Source organism: Rhododendron vialii, chromosome 4a (assembly GCF_030253575.1).
Source record: "Rhododendron vialii isolate Sample 1 chromosome 4a, ASM3025357v1".
Classification (NCBI taxonomy): Eukaryota; Viridiplantae; Streptophyta; class Magnoliopsida; order Ericales; family Ericaceae; genus Rhododendron; species Rhododendron vialii.
In genome coordinates this window covers 25,367,300-25,379,543 of record NC_080560.1, presented here as the reverse complement: position 1 = coordinate 25,379,543, position 12,244 = coordinate 25,367,300, and the positions used below count along the sequence as shown (strand labels likewise).

At 37.4% G+C, this 12,244-nt stretch overlaps 1 protein-coding gene across 1 annotated transcript; it reads right to left on the bottom strand.

Annotated features, from left to right (window-relative positions):
- Positions 1-2,879: 2,879 nt before the first annotated feature.
- Positions 2,880-10,074, bottom strand: LOC131322488 (jasmonate-induced oxygenase 2-like). Its single transcript, XM_058353821.1, has 3 exons — positions 9,432-10,074; positions 4,993-5,323; positions 2,880-3,276 (listed from the first exon to the last, which is right to left on the bottom strand). Exons 1-3 carry the CDS (start codon positions 9,953-9,955, stop codon positions 3,025-3,027), a joined length of 1,107 nt encoding a protein of 368 aa, XP_058209804.1. The 5' UTR covers positions 9,956-10,074; the 3' UTR covers positions 2,880-3,024.
- Between the last annotated feature and the right edge of the window lie 2,170 nt (positions 10,075-12,244).

Sequence of the window (12,244 nt, the reverse complement as noted above, 5' to 3'; positions counted from 1 at the left end):
CCAAAGAACTGAGATGGTCCTTTCCATTGGAATCCAGATGATTGATCAAACATAGAAGGTCTATAGTAACAAAAATTGGTAATATGATTGGTTTTCCACAAATATCACAAGATCTCCACGAAAATCTAGGCCCTCTACTAAAACCTCTTGGAGTTCTTTGAAACTGATTTGAAAACATCATTTATGGAGACATAAACTGAGCTTGTGATCCAAAAGTATTCTGAGAAGGGGAAACCATAGCTAAACTCATTGGAACATCAAACTGAATAGGTATACTAGATTGAGCAGGTAAAAGTTGTTGTGTAGACGATGATCTTGGCACAAAAGATTGAGTAGCTACCAAAGCAGATGCAAAGACATGTTCAGTACTAGGAGTACAGTCTTCGTCGTCATCATCATTAAGCGTTTGACTGTCCTCACTTTTTAGCATTGTCACCAAGTCCTCAAAAGTAATAGTATCTCCTCTAGTTCGTATGGAAGTTTTAAAACTCTAAATACCTTTCTTTAATCCACGTAAGGTATGAAATATTAGATCATCATCGCCCAAGGGATTACCAGCCGCCTCTAATTTTTGTTCATATTCTTGAATGTTGTCCAAATTCTCCTCCATAGTAGAGGTCTTTTTGAAATTATATAAACGATCTTTCAACTCATGGACATGTGTTCGAGATAAGGAGTTATATCGCCGATTCAGAGAATTCCAGACCTGAAAACTATGTTGTAACCCTAAAACATAGGGTAAAGTGATTTGAGACAGCGTAGAAGTCAAGCACGACAATAGTTAAGAATCAATGAGTTTCCAAAGGGAAAAAGTTGGATTTGATTCCAATTCACCTTCAGCGTTCCGTATTTGAAAATGAGGACATTCAACAAATCCTACCAAATAGCCAAGAAAACCATTGGCATTCATTACGTTTTCGACTTGTGTTTGCCATAACAGATAATTCGAGTTATCAAGCTTGATGTTCACCAAAGAATTAAAATTTGACACTAAGAATGCTAGAGAAGGAGGAAGAGTTATAGTTTTCGAAGACTAAGAATTCTGCGCAGTTTGAGAAGAAGTCATGTGAAGTTCAGATACCTTGTGAATTGAAGATGATTGAGCAGTAGCGTAGAAGAGTGGTCCTCTGGATCGCTAGATCCCTAGACTTCTGTCGCAAGCTCTGATACCATATGGAAGAAACCCTAACAATCAAGAACAGAAAACAAACTTAAGAGAAAAAAGAGCGAAAAGATGTTCATTTCTTGATTTTACTCAACTGAATTTGAGATCGTGCCTTTACAGAGTTATATATCTCTCAATGAGAACGTGGCCAGCTCAACTGTCCTTAATCCCAAACTAACACTAACTATTCTGTAGCTAACAGCGTAACAAACTAATCACTTATTAAGCTAATTACACTTTAGTACAAAACAAACACATTAACTCATTTGAGTCCTAGCTAGTGGCTTCTGCTCACACGGTGTGGGGAAGGAGTTAGGCACCCATTTTTGCCCAACCAAAAGGTTGACCTCTACTTGTTTAACATAAAACAGTTTAATACACTTTAGCTAATTTTGCATGTATTGATTGAATGAGCCTTTACACAAAATATATGTGAGAACAGGAAATAAGCAAGCACAAGGCTAAAGGGGAGGGGAAAAACATGTTAATAGCAGTAGTAGAGTCTTTGGTCGTCTGGCGAACGTCACAATTGCTAACGACTGTTGGAAACAGAGTACCGATCACCACAAGCATTGGCGATCGTCACACTAAACTGGAAATCGTCACTTAAGGTCGAACGACTACCACATGCATATACAACAATTAACGACCGCCCCAAAGATTGTGGTGGTCGCCACTCCTCATTACACCAGAACGGAAAATAGAGAGTTTATAATGGACCGATTGTGCAATATTTAACCCATTGGGGTTATCTCACCTTGTTCCCTCAATGCTCGGTATAGAAGCGTGGCTTCATGGCTTTTGTGGGTTAAAAGCACGAAGAATGATTTGTCTGGTTGTGGACTTCGGTTGTAGGAGAGGATAAATTACTTGGAGTAATTGTGACTTCAGGGTTGAGAGATTTAAAGCTAGGATTTTTGTGAGTCTTGAGAGAGTACTATTTGTGCAGAGTTTCGGGTATGCGACAATTTTTCAAGCTCTCCAAACTCGACGATGAAGGTGTGTGTGGCTGATCTAGCTCCAAACTTCCAGTCCTCATCTGGCCTATGCAGTGGGAATAATCTTACCACTCTACATTCCATGGACTCTCCATCCTCCTCCTGGGTTCCGACACTACCATTGTATTTTTGATTTTTTGGTTGTTTTTCTTGTATTTTCGGACCGATGGAGTTTTGGTTCTTTGTACTTTATTTTTATTCTATATAAATGGAATTATCATGTACGTCAGAAATTTGCACAAAGAGCCCAAAATAATTTCTCCTTAGGTTCTGCCTTAGCCCTATAAATATGTTGTTATATTCTTTAGGTATCACACACATTTTTTTGAGAATACAAAAAGGTGGGCTGGGAGAGAGAGAACAAGGAGACTACGTAGAAGTCCACACTTGGCTACGTGATTGAGGTATAGGGGAATACGCGCGACAGGAAATTGTAAGATATGATTGAGCAGAATTCATAGGATACAGGAATCGGGTCTGTTGTGTTCAATAAAGAAATAAGTCAACCAGAGTTCGTGTCGCAGGAATTGAGATAAAACCCTAATTTCACCTTGTAGGAGTTTTGCGATTTTTTGTTGTCTAATCCGTACCCATCATTACTGGGTTCTGAAATTCAGTTCCTAACAAGTTCCATATATAGTTTTCTCAAAATCTATATATATTTTTATATTTCTTAATTCGTTTTTCTTCCTCTTTGAAATTTCTGGCTTTGCCATGGCCCACTAGTTTGTATAGTCGAGACTACGTTTACTCATGCATTCACGTTAAAAGTAGAGGTTGATTCCATACAAGCGAAGGAGAAATACAACTTACGGCGGCTTTGTCGTATGTAACACGAAAAAGGGAAAGGGAAAAACAAAATTAATTAGCGTGGGGACGTAGTGAATCAACTTGTGACTTGCCACAAGGACCCATCCTCCTAATGAACATTCTGTACTCGTTGAACGTCATTGCCGGGTAAAGGGTAGGCTTGTCCTCTTTTACGAGCTCCTTAGCGGGTTCGATGGGAATGTTGCCCTTCGGATTGTAGAAGAAGGCAATCGATACTCTCTCTCTAGATGAATTCACAATCACCCGATGCTCCACGCTCTTGTATGTTGCATTGCTTATTACCTACATTATACATTTCAAAAAATGAAGGGAAATTATTAACATAAACGTACATGAAATAGAAGAGTTCATGTCAATAGCGCTAGGGCAATGAGCTAGGGGCTCCTCTAAAGTATTGGTATAAATGTAGATATGTGGAACCCGGCCATACATTGATTGTACATTGTGAACACCACACACACATGTAAAATAGTCTTGTAATCAGCAAAAATTAGTAGAAACCATAACTTGTAAGTAGCAAAAATTAGTACTCTTGTAGGCGGCCACCAATGGAAAAAGCCTCAAGTTAGAAAATATAAGCCATATAAAATTTTAATAGCTTCTTAATTAATGGTTTCTATATAGTGGCTTCTTTCATTGATTCTCAAAACTTCAATGTTAGAGGCATAATTCTTTAATTATCTGATTTCACTAAATATTAGAGCGAAAAAATTGGGTGACAGGATTTCCCAAGCTCTTTGATCCCTTTAAGTTTTTCCAGTTATGTATTCTTGAAGTAAGTTGGAAGGTCAAAAATTCACTTGGATATATATATACACCACAGATCAAGTGAGGGATCCCTCACTTGATCCGAGCAGTTTTTTTTGAACCGTTCAATGAAAACTGCTCGAATGAAGCCCTTCCTGGTCATTTTTTTTGCTGATTTCTAGCGAGGACTCTTAAAATCACGTTCTGATCACTTTGAGCGGCTCGGATCATCGAAATTCAATCGGGAAGGGGAGTCCCGCATTTTAATAAAATGCGGGATCCCTCACCGGAACCTGACTATATATATATATATATGTGTGTGTGTGTGTGTGTGTTTGTACGTACAGCCACACACCATGAATATCAACCTTACAATTTACTTTAGGAATTTCTTTTAGCATGGCTGATAGGATTTTTCAAGTACCAATCGCAGGACTAGAGAGTACGCGCTTTAGTACAAAATTAATGAATTGGAGTTAAAGGAGGCCAGGTCACTTTGGAACCAACTGCAAATGGCCAAACCAAATGAACCTTCCCAATCGTTTTGTGTTTCCTACTTAGGGTAGGTTTGATCAAGATTAGTTTCGTGTCTGTTTAATTTTTTTCCCGTCTTTTGATATATATATATATATATATATATTTGGTCTTACGTCAAAAGTATTTTTGAGTTAACCATTCATCTACTCGACAAGAAGAATCTAATATGTAAAACATAGGACTGAGGTCTTAAAAAAATTTCCATGATGACAAAAATAATCGAGAACAACTACTCCCTCAATACCATTTTATTTGCTCACGGAACTAAATTTTTTGAGTGAACATGCAATTAATGCATCACTTAGAATGTTTCATAAGATTATCTTGTTTACCTCTTATTTTCTATCTCTTAAACAACTATTTATGAGGCTAGGGTTAGTTCGTACAAATTTATACATTTATTTTTGTTGACTTTTCGAAGAGCCCAAATAATTAATTGAGACATTTTGAACTAGAATACTGAGCAAACAAAATAGGATGGAGGGAGTAGATTATTTGAATTATGTTTTTCTTTTTGAGCTTTTTTAAACTTATGTGATTCTTCTAGTCAAGCCAAATTCAAAAAATCAAATGTTTTGGAATAAATTTCAAATAAAAAATAAAAAATCACTAGCAACATAATTAAATTAATCAACGGAAAGAAAAATAAGTTAAGTTAGACCAAACCCCAACTCCCTAAACTACTATAAAACACTAATCTAGATAGAAAGATACCTGAAGTTGATCACCAATGTTGACAATGAAAGCATTAGGGACAGGCTTAACGGTGACCCATTTCTCTCCTCTCCGGACTTGTAGTCCAGAGACATGTTCATCAGGGAGAAGAAGGGTCATGCCACCTGGGTCCGAATGTGGGGAAAGACCCAGTGTTAGGTCCGGTTGTGGACACTTTGGATAGTAGTTCACCCTTAAGCAAGCACCCACTTCTTCACCTCCAAATGCTTTTTGGAGGTACTCCTCTTCTAACCCAAGATTCGCTGAGAAAACATTCATCAACTTCCCACAAAATGTTGCCAGTTCGTTTCCGTACTCTGCAACCAGTTCCCTACAAAGTAGGTAAAATTAATTAGCGTGTGAACGCTTTCAGGTATTATAATCATGTATTGTTAGAAACTGCGCGCTTCTACTTATAGTGTTGGTATTGTATGTGTTAAGTTTAGCAGCAGATCAATGCCACTTCATCTCGATCATGAGTCTCTCTCGTGGGCTCCACAAACACTTGGACCAGAGCCCTAAGGCTCAGAAACTGTTCTTTTTTTTATTGGTAACATCAGAAACTGTTTTTGAAGCCCAAATTGTCTTCTGAGAGAGAATTTTCGGGAGGTCTACTATAGCATGTTTCTAGTCTCACTAGTTCACTTTTAAAGTTTTTTAATCCCTCTAGTCCACTAATAATTCTAATGACAAAACTATCCTATGTAAAAGAAACAAGAGCGTTATTTACCTAACATAAAAAATATATTTTTCTATTTTTTTCGATCTTATTGCAACCTCGAAACCACTACCGCCGCCACCATCACCACCACTACCACGCCTATATATAATGTTATATGTGTGACAAAAAATTTTATTCTCTTTTTTTTTTATTCTGTTTTGAGCATTTCCCTTCTTGAACCCGCTACCCCTTAACATATAACGTTATATGTGTGACAAAAATTTTTCTTTTCTTTTCTTTTTTTACCTGTTTTGAGTAATTCCCTTCTTGAATCCGCCACAACTTAACATATAACGTTATCTGTCACAAATTTACATTCTTGTCTTATGTTTGGTACTACATCAACAAAAGTGCACATATAATCTTATATATCTCAATCTGTCCTCTGTACGTTATCTATTAATATATGGAACGTGTTTTTTGCCAACACAAACACATATAATATTATATCTGTATATCTAAAGAGACTAAATTTTGTAGCATGCCAAATATGTTCTTTGCATGTTGAAAAAATGAACATATAAACTTATATGTCTTGATGCGACTTTATCAGTGTAGGGAAGTATTTCCGAACAAGATAAAACAATGGCCGAACATGTGGTACGAAAGATCACGGGATAAATACGATAAAAAACACCATGAGCGGTGATCGGCGATAAAAACAAATGGCATGAGAAGTCGTTGGTCCAAGCTGTTTGTTCGGCAAAAAGGGACATGAGGTGACCGGTTCAGGCAGTCTGTTCGGCGACGAGATAGCCGAACAAGGAAAGAACTCCAGTCAAAAGTAGGAGCAGAGGAAGTACTCTGAAAGATTCCAGAACCATAAAATCCCCGTAAAGGATAAGATCCCAAGAGTATAGGATCTGGAAAAAATACCCAACGAGAATGAGATGTTCAGCCAGTTATGAAAAAGAGTCCTAAAAGAACTCTTAAGTAATAAAACTGATAAGGGACCGAGAATCCAAGATATTCAGGGTTTCCTATACAATATAATAATCTTAGGGCAACAGGGATGCTTGGGCGGCAAGCATCTATGATTCTATAAATACGAGGTAAACCTAAAGGCAAAAGGTACGCAATACATGGCATTCATATTATTTTCCTACTGATAATTAGGGCTTTTCTTCTAAGTACGTACGTGATACTAACTGAAGCATCGGAGGGCCTTTGCCACGAGAGGCAAATGTGCACTCACCCCTTGTTTGTTTTACAGATTAGGGTTCCAACGAGAAGCTAGGCTTTCAGTCAAGCAGCACGTGAGACTGTTATACCAATATATTGCTATTCATAGAGGGCAGTTTTCGTCCACCTACAATCAGCGTAGCTGTCTTTTTCCTTGTCAAATCATACGGCACTCACCAAATCCACAAACACAGCCATCCGAATCAATACATCTTGAAATAAAATTATCTCCAACATACTGTCATGTGTCTATTAAAATTATACTCGCATGTTGATTAGCCCTTACGGTGTACTGGGCAAATAGTTATTGTTAAGGATCAAATGTTTTATGCTACTGTGATGTTTTTCATTCAGATAGAAAAGGATCCGCTTACTTGCCGTCATTGGTTTACTACTGTGGGCAAACAAAGTGGATGTAGTATTGTAACCATTTTTTCTTGCTTTGTTTATTGCCCATTTGCTACTGCAGTAAAGAGATCCATGATCTCTGAAATTGGTTTACCAACTCCTCCCCCAACCTCATCGTCGCCGCAACCGTCTCCTCCAACCCACCTTCCACCGCCTCAACCACCCCCATCCCCTCTGCCACCGCCATTGTTAAGTACTTCGCCGCCCTCAATAGCACCTCCCTCCTCGCCGCCGACGACCTGATCTTGCTCCGTATCACCGCCACGAACCACGCCGGGACAGGCAACCCGATGTCCATCTCGCTCATGTACAAGAACCCCTGGTCCTTTCGCATCAAGATGTAGTCGTGGGAGAGGCCGAGGATGTAGTCGTGGGAGAGGCCGAGGATGAAGCCGAGGGCGGAGGCATGGCCAGTGACGGCGGCGATCATGGGCATGGGGAGGGACATTAGGTCGACAACTAGGGAGCAGAGCTAGGAGGCCATGCGCTTGAGAGAGAGGAGGTTGTGCTCTAGATTTGTTTGTAGTTTAGGATTTCTCTCTACATGATAGCTTATATAGGAAGACATTTTTGTCTTGGTTTAATTTTTTTTGAAAGTAGACTTAAGATCTTACTAAACTATATTAGTAGTCTAGAGGGGTTACAAATATTAGAAGTAGACTAATTGGGTTACAAGTTCTCTATAGTAGACCCTAGACTAATTTTTTATACTGCATTTGTCACATCATCCAATGCTAACGGAGTCTCTTGATTAATTATGTGGACTTATCTTTAAATGGAGGGGAAAGACTACAATACATACCCCTTATTTGGATGTGTATCATATGCACCCCCAAAATGTTATGAATTCTAGAAAAAATGTTGCGAATCGTATTGTTAAAAAGTTACAAATTGTATACAGGTTACGAAAGACACCAAAATGTTATGAATCCTACTACTGAAATGTTATGAATTCTAGAATAAAAGTTACGAAACACTCTAAAATATTATAAATAAATCATAAAATATGTGCATATAGGCCGAGCAAAAAAAAATTATGTGCATATAATACACCCTTTTAAGAGGTGTGTATTGTGGACTTTCTCTAAATGGAGAGATCACATATACTTGTGACATTCGGCTTGTTTGGAAAGTTCTTCAAAATCGCATATTGCACGCGTGTTTGCGTGGAATTTTAGGGAGGAAAAAAATCTTATATTCTAGCCCTTCCAAAGGAATTTTGACTTTTGAGTATTGAATCAAAAGTCCAGTTTAACTTGATTTTGGCACGGTAGGTGATTTGCTAAGTTTGGTTATTTTAATGTGAATATTTTTTGAGCAAATATTGCTATTCTTAGCAATATTTTGATTTTGATTATTCCACTACGGATGCTCTTAGTAATAGTCTTAAAATCTATTTTTGAAAACATTGAGTCAGGTGCTTTTGACGTAGATTTTGAAATATTCCAAATCATTTAATTAGCAACTGATTTTCAATATTATTTGGAACACATTACTCGCATTTGCTGTAGCTTATGTCATAATTTTAATAATTTCTTTCTTCTAGACTTCAAAGAAGTTATATATATATATATATATATATATATATATAGACACACACACACACACAACAAGATATTCAGTTTTAGCTTAAAATCTGTTTCCAGAGTTATAGCAAATGACATTCAATGCCTGTCAATCAATTTCCCTCCTTTCTTTGTCGCGACCAAGCTAGAGTCGCCTTAATTAATTACTACTAGGCTGGAAACTAGTCTAGATTATGGTGTACCCGGCCAAAATCTATTTTTAATTTATACCGGCCAGAATGTTGAAATTTTCATTAATCATTTGCTTAGTTAATCTAATTTCTATATCAGGATGCATGTAGAAATTTTCATTACATAATTTCAAAATGTTGAAATTTTCAATAATTAATGGTACTGACACGCGTGAATGACTGCCATATTCTCACTAGTTTTTTTCTTTTACTTCAATATATGGTAGAGGTTGTGAAAGACCTCCTTCAATTTTTATGGGGAAAACAAAGTCCCACAAAAACACACGCACTATTTGTGGAAGTGAATTGAAATAGGAAATTGTATTTGTAGCTAGCTAGTAGTAATATCAGCCTTTTCCTTACTAATACTACCTGCAAGCGAGAGGACGAGTAGGCCACTTATTCTGATCCTGTACTGACTCAGGAAGATAATTAAGGAAGAAATAATCACTCCAATCCAGCTTAATCCCTTTCTCGACTCCTAACCGGCTTCCGTACCCCTCGTAAGTCCCCGGGGTATTCGCATACCTTTGCTTCTCCTCAACTGGAAGAAGATTAAAGAACTCGCGCCATACCTCTCTCATGCGGCTCATCAGGTCGTGGCTCACGCCATGGTTCACCGCTTGGAAAAAACCCCACTCGCGGCACGCGCGTGAGACGAGGCTCATTGTGCCGTGGCGGAGAGTGGAGTCTGGGGAGAGTAGGTTGGAGAGGTCAATGATCGGGATGTCGTGGACTTCAGTCGCGGGTGAGTCGAGAGGGTTGGGAGAAGTAGTGGTAGCAGGCCTGTCGGATGGTGGTTTTATGTACTGTTCGGGGATTACGGTTATGCCACTGTCGGATAGGGATTGGACCCTGACTATTGGTTCTGGCCATGTTAGTAGCGTGCAGTTCATTGGCTTTGTGTGTGTGTGTGTGTGTGAGAGAGAGAGAGAGAGAGAGAGAGAGAGGTCAAGTGGAATGTTGTTGATTTTATGTAAGTGAATGCGATGTGCATGGGTGTGTGTATGTATGTAAGTATTGATGTGTATATATATAGAAAAAGAGAGGGTAGGAGGGGCTTGAGGGGGTGATAAAGAGTAATTATTCATTTAGCACTACGTGGAGTTGTTATTGCCAACAGTTTAAATTTTCATGGCAGAGAAGTCATTACTTTTATTGAGTGGTTATAAAATGATTGACTGACGGTCTGACATTAATTATGTTGTACTAGTAATTATATTTTATATTCGTAAAAAATATCACATGATAATATTATATGGTACTTTACGAATAATATTTTATTAAATAATTGGACTGTAATATAAGTATATGCAAACACATGTGAGGTGAGCTTAATCTGGTGCCGTGACGAACTTGATTTGCTCTCTCTCCATCTCTCTCTTTCACGGGGATGAGGGGACCTTCAGTGCCTACCAAGGGGCATGGTGTAAATGAATTCAGTTGAAGAAAAGAAAACGAAAAATTCTAAAATCAATCAAATGGAATGATAATAACAAGTGTGTAAATGTTTTTTCAAATGTGTAAAAATTACACAGAAATACATATTTTTTCTATCCTATTGTGTGCTTATTGTTAGCTCAGCAAACTGACAATAGAAAGATCGAAAGAAAACAAGAAGTTAAAAGGATCAATACTTACATACAAATAAAGTGCTCGTTAAACTTAATTAAATTAACAGTTCAGTTCGTGATGATATAGAAATTAAGTCTAATTGCACAGATTTTGTTCCCAAACTTTGCGCACAAATTGCAGTTTGAAGTCTATTACGGTTCTCATACAAATTATTCAAGCTGTTCATTAAGGCTTTGTTTGTTTGGGCATAATATTTTACCTATTTTTCGGTATTTTGTTATGTAAAAAATGAGAAAAATATTTTACATGTAAAATATTTTTCATTAATTAGATGAAAATGATTATCCTTAAATCTTCCGTAAGTTATTTCCAAAATAAACTCGTTGTTTTCTACTGCAATTCTCACTGCTCAGTTTCCTTGATCATCAGTTTTGATCCACGTTTAATTATGATATTCTCATATCTCTCCACCGTTTAAACCCCCCCCCCCCCCCCCTCTCTACACTATTTTGTTGATTTCTGAAAATATTTTTTAAATGCCAACCAAACACTGAAAAATTAAAAATTGAAGTTTATTTTCTGAAAAAACATTTTACATCAAAACAAACAGAGCCTAAATGTAAAATAATTTTTCAAGAGCCGTAGCGAAAAATCAGCTCAAATTCGATACATATAGGTGTTCGATCTAATCATTTAACTTTTCATTATCCTGAAATCTGAATAAAAAGTTATATATATGATTGGATTGAGAACTTGTACGTATCAAATTGAGTTGATTTTTATCAAAGACTCTCGAAAAAATGTGTTATACTTAATGAACAGAACGGATCATTTATGTGGGATCTGTAATAGACCCCACATCACAATATGTGCACAAAATTTGTGTAGTTAGCAGACCTCGTGAATTTTTAGTTGATGGATTTTTCCTTCCATTCGAGTCATACATTTGAGAGAGTACAAAATTGTAACGCTCCGATTTTCAAAGAAATTTCGGAAGCATTAACTCTAAAATACACTGAATTTTATAAACTACTAGGCCCCTATTTATCGTTATACAAAATGTACATTAAAAAAATACAAAAAAGAATCTAACATTTTATTTAAATATCTTCAGAGCAACTCTAGTCTTGATATAGATCTCAAGCATACTCGGTCTCCGCTCTTGGTATTCCTCCTGTGTCAAACAGCTCCATCATTGAACCCTGCACCTTCTGACAAATTGATCGCCGAAGCAATCGATTTACCAGGATACAAACGTATCCGTGAGTGATAATTCAGCCTGTAGAATAATCCCAATCCTACCAACCCGTTACTCTACAATTAGCATTCAAAAAAAATAACAATAATATCACAATTGATAATACACGAGAGGTATAGAATAATAGCACATCGTCTTTTTCTTTACTATCTATCATCTTTCATGAAATCTAAGAATCATCTCCACAAGATCATTTCCTCCCACATCCACTAACTACAACCGTCTCATAGGTCTACCCTTCCTCTTGCTTATCCTGCACCTGGGTCCTAGGTGAGCACACCTAAGTTATGTACCGAGCATGTTCTCACTTAAGACCATAACAGGAGGATCGAGTCATTCCATGACGTATCGT

What these genes read in the sequence shown, in the direction of transcription:
- LOC131322488 (XM_058353821.1), bottom strand. Translation starts at nt 9,955, where the DNA reads ATGAACTGCACGCTACTAACATGGCCAGAACCAATAGTCAGGGTCCAA. An exon ending in ACTCGTCCTCTCGCTTGCAG is followed by an intron (nt 5,324 to 9,431) that starts GTAGTATTAGTA and finishes CCTACTTTGTAG; the next exon opens with GGAACTGGTTGCAGAGTACG. An exon ending in ACATTGGTGATCAACTTCAG is followed by an intron (nt 3,277 to 4,992) that starts GTATCTTTCTAT and finishes TGTATAATGTAG; the next exon opens with GTAATAAGCAATGCAACATA.